The 21,665-nt window shown below is 27.9% G+C and overlaps 1 protein-coding gene across 1 annotated transcript; it reads left to right on the top strand.

Annotated features, from left to right (window-relative positions):
• Window positions 1–18,918: 18,918 nt before the first annotated feature.
• Window positions 18,919–20,078, top strand: LOC126844087 (uncharacterized). Its single transcript, XM_050581941.1, is given in 3 exon segments — window positions 18,919–18,928; window positions 19,025–19,346; window positions 19,348–20,078. Coding segments are annotated over 3 exon segments (735 nt in total). The 3' UTR covers window positions 19,751–20,078.
• The last annotated feature ends 1,587 nt before the right edge of the window (window positions 20,079–21,665 follow it).

Consider the following 21,665-nt stretch of genomic DNA (forward strand, 5'->3'; position numbering starts at 1 on the left):
GAATTCTGAATATCATTTTGGAAAAATAAACTAGTAATTTAGTAAATTTACTTTGGTAAATACATAATAAAATATGTTATAAAGTATACATAGTTTTTAATAAAAAAACAATTTTTTTTTTTTTTTTAATAAAAAAATATTACTAAACGTCATGATAAAAATAAAACATTGTGTTGAAATAAAATATTATTGATCTCCATGCTAAAATTTAGAACCTTGGTAGACTATAATTTTGAGCTAATTAAATATCAGAAAAATAGTGTATATTGCATTTTGACAGTAAAGATTTTGCAAAAAAAGACTGTCAGATTCATTTGAATTTTTAATAATACTCTTAATTTTCTATTTATTTTTCTCATTAATTTAAAAAAATATAATTTAATATAAAATTATAAATAATATGTTTAATAACTTAGATGATCGAAAATTAACGAATTAAATCACTAGGTATACATTTGATAAGTTCAAAATACATCATCCGGTATGAATTAAGGGAAGTGCAGTGAATTATATAATTGTAATTTCTATATCCTACCTTTGAATTTACTTCAAGAGAAAACTGAAAAACAAATTATATAATTTCGTTTATTAATACAATTACTGTACCATAGTTATTATAATGAAATGACAAATACTAGAATACATACCAAGGATAAGACGATTACAATAGTCTTGGAAAACATAGTTTAGCTATGGACGTTCTAGAACAATATTAATGACAAGTACGGTATATAAAGTATTAGGTTAAACTAAAATATTGTATTTGAAATTTGGTTTTTTTTTTTTAATATTATTAACAAGAACGGTTGGGTTCTTGTAAATAATATTAAAAAAAAATTTTCGAGCACAACAAAAATCGAATTCAAATGACATACTTTGATTTGAGGCTATGTTTTTTTGACAAAAATTATTTGTTTAACATCAAAACATGGTGTGTTTATTCAACAACACATCATTTACCGTTTAGGAGGACGTCGTCTATTTCTTTTGCCTTGACATTTTTCTTGAGTAATTATATTTTCTAGGTCATCTCTTTTTATGACATGACTGGAAAGTTTAATGATTCGACGCTATATTTTGAAGGGAGGAGTCGTTGGATGTTTCCGGATGTTAATTTCTTATAATATTGTTATAATATAATTGTATTATAAGCTGTCCATGGGATTTATAACATTTTATTCCTATACAAAGTGATTAAAGGCGATTGCACGAGGTATATTTCTTTGACGTTTTAGATCAAAAAGCCAGACAAATTTTTTACTACTTAAAATGGTCCGATTTCAATTCCGAAATGATTTATGAGTTTTTTGGAAACTTAACTAGGTTATGTAGATAACAGGGTTTTGCTTCTTTTATGAAAAAAATTGGGTATTCAAAAAACTGAAATTTTTAAATGAAAATCGGCTTCTTTCATCAAAATCTACATAACATAACGTAAAGTCGAATCTCTTTACATAATCTCTTAAGTAGTAGACATTTAGTCTAGCCTTTTGGTAAGCCAAATTTGCATTTACTCGTAGAAAAAATGTGTTTAAATTTAAAACAATATCTTGAAGCTTGGGCAAATTAACCGGTAAATTAACTGATATGGTTGAAATGTATTAAAACCTCTTTTTTCTTAAATATTGCCTATATAAAGCTCTTTAAAAACATACCGCATGCAATTCCCTTAAGGGGATGCTTTTTAAGGAGTTTTGTATAGGCAATATTTAAGAAAAAAGTGGTTTTAATAAATTTCGATCATTTCAATTAATTTACCGGTTAATTTGAATAAGCTTCATGGTATTATGTTTAATTTAAATTATTTTGTCTGTGAGGAAAACCCATTTTAGTTAATATAACATATATTTTTTGTTCCATCGCACAGGCTGAACCAGTGATCCGATAAGTAATCTGAAAACAGATTTGAATTTGTTATGATCACTTAATATGATCGGTTAGGGTATTTTTTTGATATCTTATTCCTACTATGTATAAAACACGTTTGAACATTATATAAAATTTCAAATTTTAAAATCAAATTTGGAAAGTGTTAAAATTAAAAATTGAAAAAAGTACCCTGACCGCTCATAAGTAAACTTCATGGCGAATTCAAATCTGTTTTGAGATTGCTTATCAGATCACTAATTCGGTCTGTGCAATAGAATACAAATTATGTGTTTTGACTGAAAAACCGCCGAATGCAATCCCCTTACGGCTGTCGGAACCGGTACGATTTTAGAACCAAAAACATGTCTCACAGGAAAAACTCTAACGTCCTATGAATAGTAGGATTTTAATCTTTTTTTTTCTATTTGAAAGGGGAAAACTTTTTGCAGTTCGGATTGAAGTCCGAATTTCAAAATTCTTATTATAGAAGCCATAATACGCATTTGAATTATGCCAAATATTTGTTATTGTTTTAAACATATTTTTTTAGCCCTATTTGATGTTAAATGAAAATTTGGGCTTCTATCTGAACTGCAAAAAGTTTTCCCCTTTCAAAAAAAAAAAAAATTATTAAAATCCGACATGTTTCCGAGGCGTAAGAGTTTTTCCTGTAAGAACATTTTTGTTCATTTAAATCACTGCTAAGGATACTGTAATAGTCGGGAAAATAAATCAACTGCCAAAATTATTACACACACAGTTAAACCTAAAAGTTAAGAATTGGCAAAAAAACATTTTTTTCGGCACCGACATTTTATTTTTCAATTTATTAAACACAATATTTATGTATACATTTATTGTTATTACTCGTATTATTACAATTATTTTTTATAACTATCAGAAACAGTTCTTTATATCTTGTTTTTTTAAAATTTAAAACATTAATTCTAGTTAAATTTTCTGTTTTGTACAAAAGCCAAATACAAAACGATACGTTTTGTATTTTAAAAATACAGTTGTTATTTTTTTACTATTTTTTTTTTATGTTGAACAAGCTGTTGTTTTTTTCGGATATGTCTTGTTTTATTATTTGTTTACTGTACAGTGTTTTTGAACTTTGAATTTGCTAGCATGATAGTACCATATTTTTACATCTAATATAACGAAACAATTTTGTAAGAAATCCAATAATACTACCAAAAAAAGGGTTTTTTTCACTTTGTAATAGGTAGTAAAAAATTAGTCTAATTTAATAATAAACAAACTTTTATTATTGTGTCCATATTTTCCGGTCTCTTAATATAGTAATTTAATACCTCTTTATTCTTTGATTTGTCGCAGTTAAGAAAATATTATTGTTGTACTAAGACTTTTGTTTTGGACTAATACATGCTAATTAGCAGGCAGGTGCTACTACTAATTTTTTCACTATATTTTTTGTGTTAAAAGGCCAGTACAGTGGGGTTGAAACATATTTGTGACGTAGAAGTCACAGGTTTACAAGAAATATTATAGCTGAAAGTGATAATATGAATTTATTTGAACTGCGATATATCATTTGATTATCCATAAAAGGCAGTATATTAAATATTTTTAATAAATTCTATGTACAATATAAAACCAATGTGTTACACGTTACAATGTACCGTGATGTTTATAATATTTTTGATTTTATAATCAACACCGTATACTATAGCCGGTATGGTTGTACATTTTTCTCAGTTTACAATATGAAGTATATTAAACAGACATGAACGAGTAGGTTTGAATTCAAACTTTAACCATTCGCCGTTAAAAAGATAATGTTTTTTTGTTTTTTCTACTGTTGTTGACGTTGTAGTTGTTCTACTTTGTACAAATGTTTCGAATACCAAAATATTTCACTAAAGAACAACTTATATTTTGTTCCATATACTACTATTTGTTTTTTTTCACATTATGCATATTATTGTTGTTTTCAAATAACGGTATTTTTTGTCCCTTAAAAATGTTTTTTTCGCTAGAATAAAATATATAAAACCAGTTTTACGTGTAATAGATTGACACTATATTTTAGTTACGTCTACTTTGACCAGTTAGAATTCTAAAAACCACGGTTAAAAAAGAAAATTAATACATTTTGTCCACTACTTTTAGGAAAAAAGATAAACTAATTCCATTCTTTTTCAAAAAAAAAATATGCATAATTTTAAATGTAATTTAAACAGAACATAGTCATTATCAAAATTGAATTTATAAATTATATGCGGCATTTTAAGTTAAACTACGCGGTCTTTGGACTTTTATAGAATGATACATTTGACTATGTAGACATTTGAATACATTTGAAAAAAATACACCAGTGGGAAGTAGAAAATTAAAAATACAATGTATATTTATAAGAATAATGTCTATTGAACGTAGAAATCGGTCTACTATTTAAGACATGTTTTTCAATTTCTTCTTTACTAATTTAACTCTTTACTAATGCTATTAGTAGTTGATAGGATATTATTTAAAGAAGTTAACGTTTTGCTTATTTTATAATTAATACTATTTACAATACTAGTATATGGATATATATATATATATATATAATTAATTATAAGCTCCGAATAATGAGCTTAAAGCTGCAAGTCTTGTTCTAGGAGTGTGATTTATTTAGTTTTATTAAATAGCTTTCCTTTTACAGAAATGTGTTACTTACCAAAAGTGATTTAAATTGTAATCAACTAATAATCTAAATACAAATATCAATCAGCAATCTTGAGTAGTGAATAAATTAAAAACCAACATCATTTGAAGATAAATGTATATTTTATATAAGAATAATGAACAGCGGTAGATTTTTATTTTTAAATAACATTACTTTTTAGGCAACAATTAAAAGGTTTAAAATATTAAATTGAAGACATTTTTTTCTCCTCGGATCATTGTTTAAACATTAGCAATTCTCAGACAGCGTGTGTGTGGACATTTCTTCATGTTATTACGGCAGAAAACCCTAAGTTCTTATAGTAGTTATCAATTACCGTACTTTGAAGATTAGTTATGCGTTCATGGACATATGCAGGTATTTCATTTGGTGGTACGTTTGGATACATTACGTTGTTATCAAGCAATAAACAATTTACATTTTTTATAGAAAAGTCTATATTGTTATAAAACGTCTGTAAAGAAGATATGTTACGGTACAATGCGATATTTATGATGTTATAGTCAACTACCATTTTATCACAGGATTCACTGTCCGAATGTTCCCGGAGTGAACTGACATGAAGAATAAATTCTCTGATGGGTGCCTCGTGGGTAGGATACAAATCTTTGACCCAGATCAGAGCATTGAGCATGTGGTCAAACATTTCCAACGAGTCTGTGATGTGTTTCAACGTGGAATTATAGCAGTCCAAGCGTTGTTTATTATAATTTGAATCTTTAGTAAAATACGCCTGAGCTCCTAAATTTCGACACTGCATTAAACCGAGATTTACCGTAATAATAAACTTGAACAGCACGTCCATGAACTTACAACCAAGCAACATGGTAGTCATCAAGTATTTTTCATCAACGTTTTCTTTAGTTATCGTCCCATTGCATAGGTCTTCTGCGGTATAGATTTTAGATTCACCGGTTTTTGTTATAGCACTGAATTTGACGTTGGTAATGTTTTTCCATCCAGTGTTTTTTTTGTCCGTTATCTGTTTTAGGTTTTCTACAATATTTTCGACGTTGTCTGGTGCACACGAAACGCATAACGGTTGATAAACGCACATTGGAAATAAAAAAATGATCAAACACGATGCACGGTTCATTATAAAAATCTTTTCGAAAAGTATATATTATACCAAATAAACTATTCGCTACGGATAACACAATAATATTTAGTAATATTACAAGCACCTAGTTAGGTAGTAGGTTCATAGGCATATGCACAAACGCAATGTTTTAGACTACTGAAATGTTCCAACTGATTGTTATTCGTTTGGTGTTATACCGTTAAACATTACCATTAAACAAAGATGTACTGCTATGTGCGATAAATAATTTTTTTGTAGCAAATAGGCCCAATTTGTTCCATTCGTTTGCAATTGCACAGCTTTTCGGATCTTAACAGTGTTTGTTGCAATTACAATTTTACCATATGCAATGCGTTTTATAAACTTCAGGTGTCCACCAATATAATAAGGTTATAAACTATTTGAAATTTAATTTAAGATTAAGATTTTTGAAATTTCAGTGATAATTCCCGAATTTTAGGTTTAAAAATATATAAATTTGTTGGGTGTTTTTTATCAATTTTTCAGGCAGGATTTGTGATTTATAACTATAGTAGTTTGTAGCAATTTTTAAAAAAAAAAAAACATTAAACTGCGTTGTGATGTCTACACTCTACAGTATAATAGTGCTCTTTGTTAATTGCCGAAAAAAAAACTTAAATACAGTTGTTTGAAAATGGATTGCAAGGTTTTTATACACCTAGTTACATAATTTTTAAACGGCTTTGCCGGCCAAAAGTAAATGTGCATAAATAGATTTCCGGTGTTAGGGGAATCGACTGTTATATTAATTTGTTAGTTTAACAACGATCAATGTGATTTTTCACGATCAAGTGTATGTATTATTCAAACTTTATTTTATAATCTTACTTGCATACTTCATGCCAGCGTATAAGGGTTATAAGCCGAGGGGTCCCGGCATATGCTTTGTGGTGTGCGCGCTTCGTGGGGTACACTCCTGCAGGAACTCGTTCAGAGATTGACCTTTACGCATACGCTTTAGGCTGTGCGCGATTCGTGTGGTATACTCATGTAAGAAACCAGTTTAGCTCAAACACCGGGCATATGCTTTAGGCTGTTCGCGATTCATGTGGTACACTCCATGCAAGAGCCCGCTTAGCTCAAACACCGGGCATATGCACGGCCGGCGTCCGATTATAGAACCAAACTACGCTGGAATGCAGGCCCATGACTTAGGGATGAATATCCAGGCCGCGATTGTAAAATATTTCATCGTCGGTAGGAAATGGGCCTGGAATGGAGTATGGAATAATATTCCGGGCAAACGAATTATTTGCTTTAGACACAAACCGCAACATTGGAATAACCGAAAATGGGGTTTACTTTTTAATCGTCTTTTAATTTTTATTTTTAATCGACAATACTTTTAACGTCTTTAAGGCCTAAAAAAGGTTTACTCGCGTTTCTTAAGGGACATTTTAGTATAAGCGCACAATTTGAAACATCATCATACATGGAGATACCACGTTAAAAAAACGAGCCCGATACTCTACCTCGAAGGTGGTTTGGAAAAGAGTATGAACGACACATTATATTTGATAAGTCTCAAAACCAATTTAAAAAAACCTTAAAAAAAATAATTTGAGGCGAGATGCAGTACATTATTTTTTGTCCCTTAAAAATGTTTTTTTCGATAGAATAAAACATATAAAACCAGTTTTACGTGTAATATAGATTTACACTATATTTTAGTTACATCTACTTTGACCAGTTTGAATTATAAAAACCATGGTTAAAAAAGCGAATTAATACATTTTGTCTACTACTTTTAGGAAAAAAGATTAACTAATTCCGTTCTTTTTTTAAAAAAAATGCATTATTTTAAATGTAATTCAATATAATATATAACAGAACATAGTTATTATCAAAATTGAATTTATAAAATATATGCGGCATTTTAAGTTAAACCACGCGGTCATTGGCCCGACCTTGACGATTTTTACTTGACTAAATAGTTAGGTTTATACTGCTGTGCGATTTATTTATTTTTACTAAACAGCTTTTCGTTAACAGAAATCTGTTACTTACCAAAAGTGATTAAAATTACAATCAACTAATAATCTAAATAAAAATATCAATCATAAATCTTGAGTAGTGACTAAATTAAAAACCAACATCATTTAAAGATAAATGTATACTTAAAATAAGGATAATTAACAGCGGTAGATTTTTATTTTAAAATAACATTATTTTTTAGTCAAGATTAAAAGGTTTAAAATATTATTAAATTGGAGTAACTTTTCTCTCTTCGGATCATTGTTTAAATATTAGCAATTCTCAGATAGCGTTTGTGTGGACATTTCTTCATGTTATTACGGCAGAAAACCCTAAGGTCTTATAGTAGTAATCAATTACCGTACTTAGAAGATTAGTTATGTGTTCATTGACATATGCAAGTATTGCATCTGGTGGTACGTTTGGATACATTTTGTTGTTATCAAGCAATAAACAATTTTTTTCGTTTATAAACCCGTTTATATCGTTATAAAACGTCTCTAAAGGTCTTATTTGCTCTACACATAGTAGGAGGATGAAAATGTTTTTGTTAGACCGGTCAGCTAGCTTTTGTAAATGATCCCTGAGCGAACTGATATAAAAAATCAATTCTCCGACGTGTGCCTCGTGGGTAGGATACAAATCTTTGACCCAATTCAAAGCACTGATCATGGGGTAAAACATATCCAACGAGTCTGTGATGTGTTTCAACATGGATTTATAACAGTCCAAGCGTTGTTCATACTTTGAATTTTCGACAAGCGAATCCTGAGTTTCCAAATTTCGACACTGCAATAAACCGAGCACTATCGGACTGATGTACTTCAACAGCACGTCCATGAACTTACAACCAAGCAACATGGTAGTCATCGAGTATTTTTCATCAACGTTTTCTTTAGTTATCGTCCCATTGCATAAGTCTCGTGCGGTATAAAATTTAGATTGACCTGTTTTTGAATGTGCGATGAATCATTTTTTTGTAGCAAATAGGCACAATTTGTTCCATTCCCGATTTGCACATTATAAAAAAAGTTACTATACAATTTATTTTAGGCATACCAAATTTAGTAAAATAGAAGTATAATAGAGCTATAAAAGAATGTAATCTATGAAGTTTAATTAATTCTAACTATTAAATTATTGATAGTTATATTAATATGTAAGGCGAAAAGGCAAAAGGGTCTAATTTTAATTTCAATTTATTAAACATAATATTTATGTATACATTTATTTTTATTGTTATTACTATTATTTTTTATTATTATTATTTTTATTATTTTTTATAACTCACAGAAACAGTTCTTTATTTCTTGTTTTACTTAATTTAAAACATTATTACTTCTAGTTATATTTTCTGTATTTAACAAAAACCAACGATACGTAAACGATAATGTAGACAAAAGACAAATAACTGCTAGCAGCACATATTTTTTAATTATTTTAAAAATACAGAATTTGTTATTATTTTACTTACTTTACTACTTTACTTAATTTGTTATAATTTTTTTTATGGTGAACAAGCTGTTGATTTTTTCGGCTTCACCTACGTAATAGGTAGAAAAAAATTAGTCTAATAAACAAACTTTAATTATTGTGTCCATATTTTCCGGTCTCTTAATATATTAATTTAATTCCTCTCTATTCTTTAATTTGTCACAATTAAGAAAATAGTATTGTTGTACTAAAATTTTTGTTTTGGACTAATACATGCTAATTAGCAGGCAGGTGCTACTACTAATTTTTTTACTATATTTTTTATGTTAAAAGGCTTGTACAGTGGGGTCAAAGCATATTTGTGACGTAGAAGTCACAGGTTTACAAGAAATGTTACAGCTGAAAGTGATAATATGAATTTATTTGAACTGCGATATATCATTTGATTATCCATAAAAGGCAATATATTAAATACTTTTAATAAATTCTGTGTACAATATACAACCAATGTGTACACGTTACAATGTACCATTAACCATACTGTTTATAATTGTTTTGGTTTTATTATCAAAACCGTATATTATAGCCGGCATTGTTGTACATTTTTCTCAGTTTACAATATGAAGTATATTAAACAGACATGTTTTCGACGAGTAGGTTTGAATTCAAACTTTAACCATTCGCCGTTAAAACGATATTGTTTTTTTGTTTATTCTGCTGTTGTTGTCGTTGTAGATGTTCTACTTTGTACAAACGTTTCGAATACCAAAATAATTTACTGAAGAACAACTTATTTTTTGTTCCATATACTACTATTTGTTTTTATCACATTAGTCATATTATTGTTGTTTTCAAGTAACTGTATTTTTTGTCCCTTAAAAATATTTTATTCGATAAAATAAAATATATAAGACCAGTTTTACGTGTAATAGATTTACACTATTTTTTAGTTACATTTACTTTGACCAGTTAGAATTCTAAAAACCATTGTTAAAAAAGCAAATTAATAAATTTTGTCCACTACTTTTAGGAAAAAAGATTAACTAATTCCATTCTTTTTCAAAAAAAAAAAAATATGCATAATTTTAAATGTAATTTAAACAGAACATAGTTATTATCAAAATTGAATTTATAAATTATATGCGGCATTTTAAGTTAAATTACGCGGTCTTTGGCCCGACCTCCTTAACAATTTGTTTTTAAACTATTTTGGTCCAATATTAGACTATTTTTTTTTAAATTTTCATCACTCATATTTACTCTTCGCTACATATTTTCAAATGTGATGATGTACGATTTTTACTTGACTAAATAGTTAGGTTTATACTGTTTTGCGTAGATGCGCACTTCACCCCCAAACTACAAATTAGTACCAGATGTTTACGTTATTTTTTTATGTTAAATTTCAGCACAATAAATAAACTAGTTAAGGATAATAGCGAAGTAGAAAACTAGACAATTTAAACTGTGTACATTAAAACCAAGCACAGTATTAAACTGTGATTTTATATAATGAAAATGATACATTTGACCATATAGACATTTGAATACATTTGGAAAAAATACACCAGTGGAAAGCACAAAATTAAAAATACAATGTAAAGGTTTAAGAATAATGTCTATGGAACGTAGAAATTGGTCTACTAATTAGTGAAAGAAAAATGCTATTAGGATTCGATAGGATATTATTTAAAGAAGTTAACGTTTTGCTTGTTTTAAAATTAATACTATTTACAATACTAGTATATGGATATATGTACATTAATTATAAGCTCCGAATAATGAGCTTAAAGCTGCAAGTCTTGTTCTAGGAGTGTGATTTATTTAGTTTTATTAAATAGTTTTCCTTTTACAGAAGTGTGTTAATTACCAAAAGTGATTTAAATGCAATCATCTAATAATCTAAATACAAATATTAATCAGCAATCTTGAGTTGTGATTAAATTAAAAACCAACATAATTTGAAGATAAATGTATATTTTATATAAGAATAATGAACAGCGGTAGATTTTTATTTTTAAATAACATTACTTTTTAGGCAACAATTAAAAGGTTTAAAATATTAAAATATTAAATTGAAGACATTTTTTTCTCCTCGTATCATTGTTTCAATATTAGCAATTCTCAGACAGCGTGTGTGTGGACATTTCTTAATGGTATTGTGTCAGAAAACCCTAAGCTCTCATAGTAATGATGAATTACCGTAGGTCGAAGATTGGTTAAGTGTTCATTGACATATGCAAGTATTTCGTTTGGTGGTATGTTTAGATTCTTTTTGTGGTTATCAAGCAAATAACAACCTTCATTGTTTAAAGACACGTCTACATCGGTATATAACGTATCTAAAGAAGTTATTTTATGGTTCAATTCGATGCACATGAGGTTATAGTTATCTACAACTACGGTCAAGGATTCAGTATCCGAAAAATCTTTGAGCGCACTGACATATTGAATAAATTCTCCGACGTGTGCCTCGTGGGTAGGATACAAAGCTTCGAGCCAGGTCAGAGCTTTGAGCATGTGGTCAAACATATCCAACGAGGCTGTCATGTGTGTCAACATGGATTCATAGCAGTCCAAGAATTGTTCAGTATAATTTGGATCTTTAATAATATAAGCCTGAGTTCTCAAATTTAGACACTGCATTAAACCGAGCTTTACCGGAATAATGTACTTCAACAGCACGTCCATGTACTCACAACCGAGCAACATGGTAGTCATCAAGTATTTTTCATCAACGTTTTCTTCAGTTATCGTCCCATTGCATAGGTCTTCTGCGGTATAGATTTCATATTCACCTGTTTTTGTTTTAGCACTGAATTTGACGTTGGTGATGATTCCCCATCCACTGTCGTCTGTCAGCTCGATTAGTTTTTCTACAATTTTTTCGACGTTGTCTGGTGCACACGAAACGCATAACGGTTGATAAACGCACACAGGAAATAAAAAAACGATCAAACACGATGCACGGTTCATTATAAAAATCTTTTCGAAAAGTATATATATTATACCAAATAAACTATTCGCTACGGATAACACAATAATATTTAGTAATATTACAAGCACCTAGTTAGGTAGTAGGTTCATAGGCATATGCACAAACGCAAAGTTTTAGACTACTGAAATGTTCCAACTGATTGTTATTCGTTTGGTGTTATACCGTTAAACATTACCATTAAACAAAGATGTAGTGCTGTGTGCGATAAATCATTTATTTGTAGCAAATAGGCACAATTTGTTCCATTCCCAAATTGCACTTTATAATAAAAATTACTATACAATTTATTTTAGGCATAAAAATTCTAAATAGAAAACCGGCTTTCTAAGAAACCCTGAAAATTGGTCAACAAATGCATACATATTTTCAAAATTAAAATCTAACATTATCTATGGGGTGGCATTTTATTTTTTTAGCTTCTATGCAAACCGAAGGTGTTGGTTCTACCATGATGTGTGCTTTTTTTTTTGTCTGTATACACTGTAACTTCTTTAATACTGGACCAATTCCTTCGAGTAGCAACTCTATAAATCACAAATTTTGTTTTGTACATTGTCAATCTAGTAAAATAGAAGTATAATAGAGCTATGAAAGAATGTAATCTATGAAGTTTGAATAATTAGTGTGAGTTTGCTTTAATGGAAGTATATAATACATAAATATTATTTTTATTGAGTATAAGCGATTATAATTTAAATTATGTAGTTTAATATTATAATTTGGTTGTATGTCTGTTGGTTAACTGTACTTAACGGTAGTTCATTTTTTTATTAGACTATCACAGCCATCGTTAATAATATTTTCTTATAATAATTACTCTTCATTTTCTAATTACATCTTAAATATTCTGTTTTATATTCTAGGTGTGAATCATAAAAACACATTTTCTTGTTTTTTCCATGTTAGCTTATCGCTAAAAAATTGTTTACGATTTCTGAAGAACTTGTTATTGTAATAAGCTCACAGCTTATGTTCATTTAGTATTTATTTTCAAACTTTAGTCACGTACTACACATAAAAAAGCGAAAAAAAACAAGAAATAAAGTACTTCTCGGAAAATTATAATAAATAATATTAACAATAAATGTATAAACAAATAGGTTTAATAACGAGTAATAAATTAAGTAATATTTAATTGTTACATTCTTGTTCGAGCATCCCCGTTACTTAAACAACTTTTTTAAAATAAACTGTATTCTCTGAATACGTGACCCTATTACAATTGCAAGTTCTTTAGAAATCAAGTTCTTCAGTAAACAATTTTTTTAACAGCTATCTATTAAAAAAAAGAGCCTATGTGTTATAAAACAAAAAATAACGAACAAAAAAACAACTGAATAATTTACTTTAAAACGTATATAAACCTTCTAAGAGGTCACATGTGTAGGCTGTGATAAACTCGTGATAATCTCATTACAAGGATTTTTTTTAAAATCATTAATCGTGTAAATTGTAGTCCATTATTGTATTATTGTTTATCGAACCCAAGCTGTTTTCCATAGCGACTGTTGTAAAGTAAACAAATGGTATGTATAGGGTGTAAAAAGAACGCCGGATTTAAATATGCTATAAATTAAATTTCTTTCTCTTAAAAAAATATAACAAATATATCATTCTCTTCAGGAGAAGTTTAGGTTTAATAGCGAAAAATAATATCGGGGATATAAATATTTTAAAGAATCTTTGTATTCTATAAAACCAATATGTACGGTTTTATTTTTTTTTTTATCGTAAAAGAGGTATTTTTCTTAACAGATTTTGTTTGCAGTCGTTTTTGTATTTAAATGTTTGACCAATTTTATTTCTTACACGGTAGCATCTTGATGTTTCAATAATTATGTATTTATTATTTTTAAAGTTTTGAATATACGAATAATTGTATAATAATATACGTTACGAATTAGATTGTAATTCCTACTTTTATCGATATACAATAATGTACAAAACTGAAATTATAATTATTTTTATAATATAAATGGATGCTGTGATATTTTAGCTTTGTATTTTCTAGTTTTTTTTTTGTATTTTGAGTGTTTTACTATGATACGTGGTTCTACAATGCAAGAAAATAAATAGTTCAAACATTTAAGTACACAAATAACACAACAAAATACTTTTAAAATTTATTGCTTGCGAAAAAAACTATAATATTTCTGTAAAAGTTTTTTTTGTAATGTATAATGTTAAAATTTAATAATGTATGATACCTACAGATGTTTGTCATTAATTTAAATAACAACAGTTTTTGTGAAAAACGACTCGTTTTCGATAAGATAGAAAATAAAATTATAGAAATAGTTGAAAATGTATCGTATATTATAATGTAAGAAAATAAATCGTTAACAACTTGTAAACATAAGGTTGAAATTAACTTTAAAACGCAAGTTTAATGCATATTTTATTAATGATTAAACTTATAAGGGTGCTGCGTGTACTTGGGTTTAATAAGAAATTGTATTACTTCTTTAATTATTGTTTTTATGCAATGGGATCTCTATTTTTCGCCATTTCTTTTTGTTTTAAACACCTCCCCCCCTGCTTAGTTTTTTGATGGCAACTTTTAAAACATAAATGGTTACGCGTATATTTTATTAACTTTTTATTAATTGAGAATAATGTACTAAACATTTTGACTGGTCGATAACCAGTTCTGGATGACTATTTTTTAAGTTATTAATGTCTTAAGTTCAGGGCAGGAAAAAAGGTGGAGTGTAGTATTATTTTGATCTATGCGCATTTCCCAAACCGCACTTTCCCTCCAGTCCTTACTTTTGAACTCTTATAACATTAAAAAATAGTTGTTCAAATCTGGTTATCAACCAGTTAACATTTTAAAAATATCCTCGTTTCAAAAAGTTAACGAAATGTATGGACTACTATTTAAGTTTCAAAAGTTTGCTATCAAAAAAACTAAGTTGGTAGGGGGATAAAAACAATAAAACAAATGGTTGAAAATTGAGATCACATTGTATAAAAACATTATGAAAAAATTGAATTGGATTCTTAATGAACACTATGGGATATTGTAGAATAGTTCTTAAAGACAAATGTATATTAGCAAATATGCAATTAAATGTAGGCCAAACAATCAAAACAAAGCTATACAAAATTGTCTACACAGTAAAAATTTCATGTATGTTTATTATTTAAGGCCGCCCAAACTACTATGTCGGATGCACTCTCTTGTAAGCGACAGTTCTGTTACGAAGAGGGTATTGCCGCGTGCATTATTGTTTTTACGAATATTATAATGGTGTATGTGTTTATTAACTTTTGAGTTACTTTTCTTTTACTAAATTTTAAAGAGTTACCTTTTCTCCCTTCGTTTTTAAGGTAATTCGAACTAAGTGTTCTTTTATAATAAGTGTATTGTGTTTAAGGCCGCATCTCCCGAGGAAACCAGAGTACGGCTCTTGTTTTTTTGCTAGTGTCAATACTTGCGTTCAAGCTACCAACCTGTTTATTATAGTTATAAAGCTAGACAATATAACTGTCCCAAAGCATTATACTATTTATAATCAGAGGCTTGATTGTTGGATGGAAAATCATCTGAGGCAGAAACAATCCGGAAGGTGACTAAAGCTCTGCCACATTTATGTGCACTTATTAAAAGTCACCTTAGTGTTTAGGTAAAAGGTATTAAGTAGTTTTATTTACAGTGTGTGTGTGTTTAACGGTTCGTGTACCAAAGTGCGTATACGACAATATTAACTTTATCACGATAAAATTATTACCCTGTATATACGTTTACCCGGAGCATCAAAGGCTATTGGGTGAAGTTTAGCACATTAGTGTGATGTTTAAAGGCTTTAATTATACATTTTCGTACTACTTTTTCGCTATTTTAGTAAAACATTTAATTTTTATTTTTATTATTTGTTTAAAAACTATTCTATACTACTAATCAAGCGTAATCATTTCCACGACCTATGTTATGATGTAAAAAAATAATGATTTTCGCAGTAAAATCCAATTATCATGTTAGTTTTTGCTTAGAAAATATGTTATTACGGTTTTATAAAAGAAAGAGATGTAATATTTTTTCAATATAAAATATCAATTATAAAAAATTTGTGGTTAGTTTACAACTAAACTTCAAAAAGTTATTCATCTGGGGAGTTTTATCAATATTATGGTATGAATCATAAAAACATATTCTGTTTTCAGCTTTGATGTATTTTATTTGTTTCGTATCTGTACCCACGATAAACTACTCATTTATAATTTCGAAGCAACATATTATATCAATGTAAAATAAGATAAAATATATAAAAAGGAATTTCACAGCCAAATCCAACACGAAATGGTATTTTTTTTAAAAGAATTTCAATTTTAATAAACATTTTTAAAACATATTTTTTCTCGTAGCTTGTGTAGGTAATACATGCGTTTTACCATGTTTTTTTGTTCTGTTATTTGTTTCGGGCAACTGAGTAGATGTTAATACTTAAACAAAACATACAAAAAAACCCATTAACATTCGTAGGTTATTGTAAATATTATCAACTTTTATATCATTATAAACCACAATGGCGTTACAAATAAAACATAATTTTGTAGATATCTAGATTATATTACTATTGAAATGTATAGTTGCTAAATTATTTGTTCTTATGGTATAAGCAAAAGTTACTACTTCGCCCTTAAAATCGGAAAACCCCAAAAAATTCGATAATGGTTAGATCGAGCCGAAATTTATGATCATAGGAATTTCGTTTATATAACAGTAATTTTTTATTTGGATTGCAACCAGGCACAGCATACCAATCAGTTCTTTTAATTTTTTTTTAAATAATCTAATTTACAATAATGAGCTCAATATGAGCTAACAGCTATGAACAAATCAGCATAACAGCTATTGCTTAAGAAATATCTAAATAAACAATGGACATAACAGTGTAATGGAATTTTGAAATCTGAAAGTGATAAAATCACTTTCGAAAAAACGCTTCTATGCAAATCGGTAGTTAATATTTTCAATCCAATACAGTCCAAACTAAGCACAGTATATAAACCAGCAAAGTTAGAAAGTATTAAATTAAGGTGCTGCTTTTACAAATATCAAAGCGTTTATTTGAAATTGATTTTATTCAATTTTATCACTTTTATTTATAATAATTCCTGTGACCTCAAACTACCGATTTGCATCGAAACTTTTTTTCGAAAGTGGTTTTATCACTTTCAGATTTAAAAATTCCTGTAAAACTGTGACCTCCCCGTCCCCACTATTCCCCGACCCAACTATGCTACGTCCCCACTATGCACCGACCCCACTGTACTGTTTTTTTTGGAATTAAACCTTTCAATTACATATTCAGTTAATAAAATAAAAAATGGGAGAAGATGATAAAAAGTGGGAAATGAGTATTTCCCACTATACCCCGTCACCACTGTACTGTTTTTTTTTAATCTTCTTTAGTACTTTAAAATACGTGTTTAAATTTCAATTAAATAAGATAAAAGTGATTTTCTTATCGATTGGTAAGCTGTATTTATAGACTATAGTGCATTTTCGAAGAATAACATGCTAATAATGAAAATAATATTTTATCATACAACCTTCCCCCTATATCTTACCTACTTTCTCTTACCCCTATCTATAAAAAAAACCTAGCGGGCAGTAGTTTTTAAATTGAGTTACCACCATGATCTGATTAATTGTATTTGTAAAATAATTAACCACTCCAAACTTTGGCGTGATCCAACAACAAATGCACATATTATTCTAATTTCTAGCAATAAAAAATATAATACATAGTTTATTATTTTAAAGCCTACATTACTTGTCAAGCACTATGTTAATGAGTAGGTAATAGCCGGCGCATTCAACCATAAATGGGCAATAGTTTTACATTTAAGTTATACCTATTTCTCACGCCCTTAACGGGGGGTGGTAGTTATTTTGTATTTTTCAGACCTAATTTTAGGACCTTTTAATTAATAAGTCGTCAGAAAACCAAACTATAATACTACAACCAACATACTGTATAGGTTAGATAGTTTCTAACTATTAAATTATTCATAGTTATATTATGTAAGGCGAAAAGGCAAAAGGGTCAATTTTTAATTTCAATTACTTAAACATAATATTTATGTATACATTTATTGTTATTATTATTAATATTATGTTTTATAACTTTAAGAAACAGTTCTTTATTTCTTGATTTTCCCATTTTAAAACATTATTAATTCTAGTTAAATTTTCTGTATTGTACAAAAACCAACGATAGGTTTTGTATCTTAAAAATACAGTTGTTATTATTTTACTATTTTTTTTTTTTTATGTTGAACAAGCTGTTGTTTTTTGGCTATGTCTTGTTGTATTATTTGTTTACTTTACTATGTTTTTGAACGTTTGAATTTGCTTGCATGATAGTAGGTACCATATTTTTACAACTGTAAGATATTATGTTATCAATTTAACCTCACAATTATTGTACTGTACTTATGACACGACTCGTTCAACCTTCATGCATGTGTTTAACTTTTTCACTTAATAAATTGATATTTATTAAATTAAATAAGTATTGTTAATTATTACTTTTTAGAACAACTATTATAACGAAACAATTTTGTATGAAATCCAATAATACTACCTAAAAAAAAAGGGTTTTTTTACCTATGGAGTAGGTAGTAAAAAAATAGTCTAATCTAAAAAACAAACTTTTATTATTGTGTCCATATTTTCCGATCTCTTAATATATTAATTTAATTCCTCTCTATTCTTTAATTTGTCTTTTCTTTATCTTTTTCGCTTAATAAATTTATATTTATTAAATTAAAGAAGTATTGTTAATTAATACTTCACATGGCGTAGTCGGTTTTGTAAAAAAAACAAATTTTAACATGGCCAGCAGTATAGTTTGCAATGTGCCAAGTCAACTGAAACTTGAATATAATTTAAGTGAAAACTGGAGAAGATTTCAATAATCGTTTGACATTTATTAATAAGCAAGTGAGAATGCAAGAAAAATAGCAATTTTATTAAACTTAATTGGAGAAGAAGCTTTAGAAGTTTACAATACATTTGATATTGCTGATAATAAAGCAAAAGTTTATGATAATGTAGTAAAATCATTTGAAACATATTGTAATCCAAAGAAAAATATATTATATACACGTTTTTTGTTTTACAATAGAAAACAAAAAGATGGTGAATCATTTGACAATTTCTTAACAGAAGTAAGAACTTTGAGTCTAAATTGTGAGTTCACAGATAAAGAAGAATTACTTCGTGATAAAATTGTGCTGTGAACAAATGATATTGAGACACAAGAAAGAAATTAAAATGGGTGATTTAAATTTTAATGAGGCTATAGAACATTTAAGAATAGCTGAAATTAAAAAAGTTCAAACTAAACAAATACAATCTGAAGTAGAAGCCAGTGTTGATGCAATACAGCAGAAGAAAGAGAATCAATTTCAAGGAAGGACAACATATGGAAAAAACAAAAAATCGGAAAGACAAGAACAGCAGTTCAAGAAAAGTTATGACAATCGGTACAAGCACGAGTCCAAAGATTCAAAGATAAACTGTATGAAATGTGGCAAGAAACATACAGAACCAGAAAGTTGTCCAGCAATAGGAAAGAAATGCCTAAGGTGCGGTAAGGATAATCATTTTTCTCAGGTATGTAGAACAAATTTTAATAAAAACATTGTAAGAGAACTTAAATAAATAAAGTAGAGGATTTAGCGTCTTGTGACAGTGAAAAAGAATATTTTTGTGATTCAATAACTAAAATGAATTAGACAAATTAATCAGTTTACTTGGGTAGAAAATGTGTTGGTTAAAAATAGGCTATTAATAAGATTTAAATTAGATTCTGGATCTGATGTAAATATAATTTCATATTAAACTTATAATCAAATTGTAAAATCAATTGACAAACACATAAGAATACATAAAAAAAGATAAGTGTAGAAGCGTATGGAGGTACAAACATTGAAGTGTTAGGAATAATTAAATTGAGAATAAATTTATTAAATAATAAAAATGTCATGTCTCATGAAGAATTTATTGTCGCTAAAAATGAGGCAGTATCTATAATAGGCTTAGAGACCCGTGTTAGGTTAAAATTAATATATATAACCACTATAAATGAATTACAACAATCAAATTTAAAAGAAAAAAATGAAATTATGCATAAGTATAAGGATGTGTTTAAAGGTATAGGCTGTTTTAAGAAACCCTTATTCAATTAAGTTGAAAGAAAATCATACACCAACATCAAAACCACCACATAGGGTTCGAATAAAAATTAAAGAAAAATTAAAAATAGAATTAAACCGTTTGTGTGATCTTGGGATTATATCTAAAATAACTCAGACTGTGTTTGGATCCAAAAGATTTAAATAATGCAATAAAAAAAGAATATTTTCAATACCACCATTAAATGATTTATCAGCTGAGTTGATTTGGTAAATCAAAAATATTTAATTGTCTTGACTTGAAAGATGGATTTTTTCATATCCCTTTGGATAAAAAAGTTCTGAATATTGTACATTTTCTACAATTTATGGTTGTAGTAGTAATTTATGGTTTATGTTGTATGTTTTAGTATTAAGTATTAAAATATATATGTATGTGTATATTAAAAATATAATTCAATTTCGATTAATAAGTACTATTAAGTAGTAATTTGTAAAAAAATATATAACATGTAATATATAATATGTAATATATAAAAAAAAAAAAAATGTAGTAACTGTATATATATATATATAAAAATTAAAAAAAAAAAAAAAATGTTGAAGGAGATATAAGATATTATGTTATCAATTTAACCTCACAATTATTGTACTGTACTTATGACACAACTCATTCAACCTTCATGCATGTGTTTAACTTTTTCACTTAATAAATTGATATTTATTAAATTAAATAAGTATTGTTAATTATTACTTTTTACAACAACTATTACAACGAAACAATTTTGTATGAAATCCAATAATACTACCTAAAAAAAAAAGGGTTTTTTTACCTATGGAGTAGGTAAAAAAACTTTTATTATTGTGTCCATATTTTCCGATCTCTTAATATATTAATTTAATTCCTCTCTATTCTTTAATTTGTTGCAATTAAGAAAATAGTATTGTTGTACTAAAATTTTTGTTTTGGACTAAAACATGCTAATTAGCAGGCAGGTGCTACTACTAATTTTTTTACTATATTTTTTATGTTAAAAGGCTTGTACAGTGGGGTCAAAGCATATTTGTGACGTAGAAGTATCAGGTTTACAAGAAATATTACAGCTGAAAGTGATAATATGAATATTTATTTTAACTGCGATATATCATTTGATTATCCATAAAAGGCAATATATTAAATATTTTTAATAAATTACACGTTACAATGTACCATTAACCATACTGTTTATAATTGTTTTGGTTTTATTATCAAAACCGTATATTATAGCCGGTATTGTTGTACATTTTTCTCAGTTTACAATATGAAGTATATTAAACAGACATGTTTTCGACGAGTAGGTTTGAATTCAAACTTTAACCATTCGCCGTTAAAAAGATATTGTTTTTTTGTTTATTCTGCTGTTGTTGTCGTTGTAGATGTTCTACTTTGTACAAATATTTCG

The sequence above is a fragment of the Adelges cooleyi genome, unplaced genomic scaffold, assembly GCF_023614345.1.
Source record: "Adelges cooleyi isolate 19-005CV unplaced genomic scaffold, UGA_ACOO_1.1 ACOO_flye_CR_arks_rails_tigmint_CR_PRNA_619, whole genome shotgun sequence".
NCBI classification, from domain to species: Eukaryota; Metazoa; Arthropoda; class Insecta; order Hemiptera; family Adelgidae; genus Adelges; species Adelges cooleyi.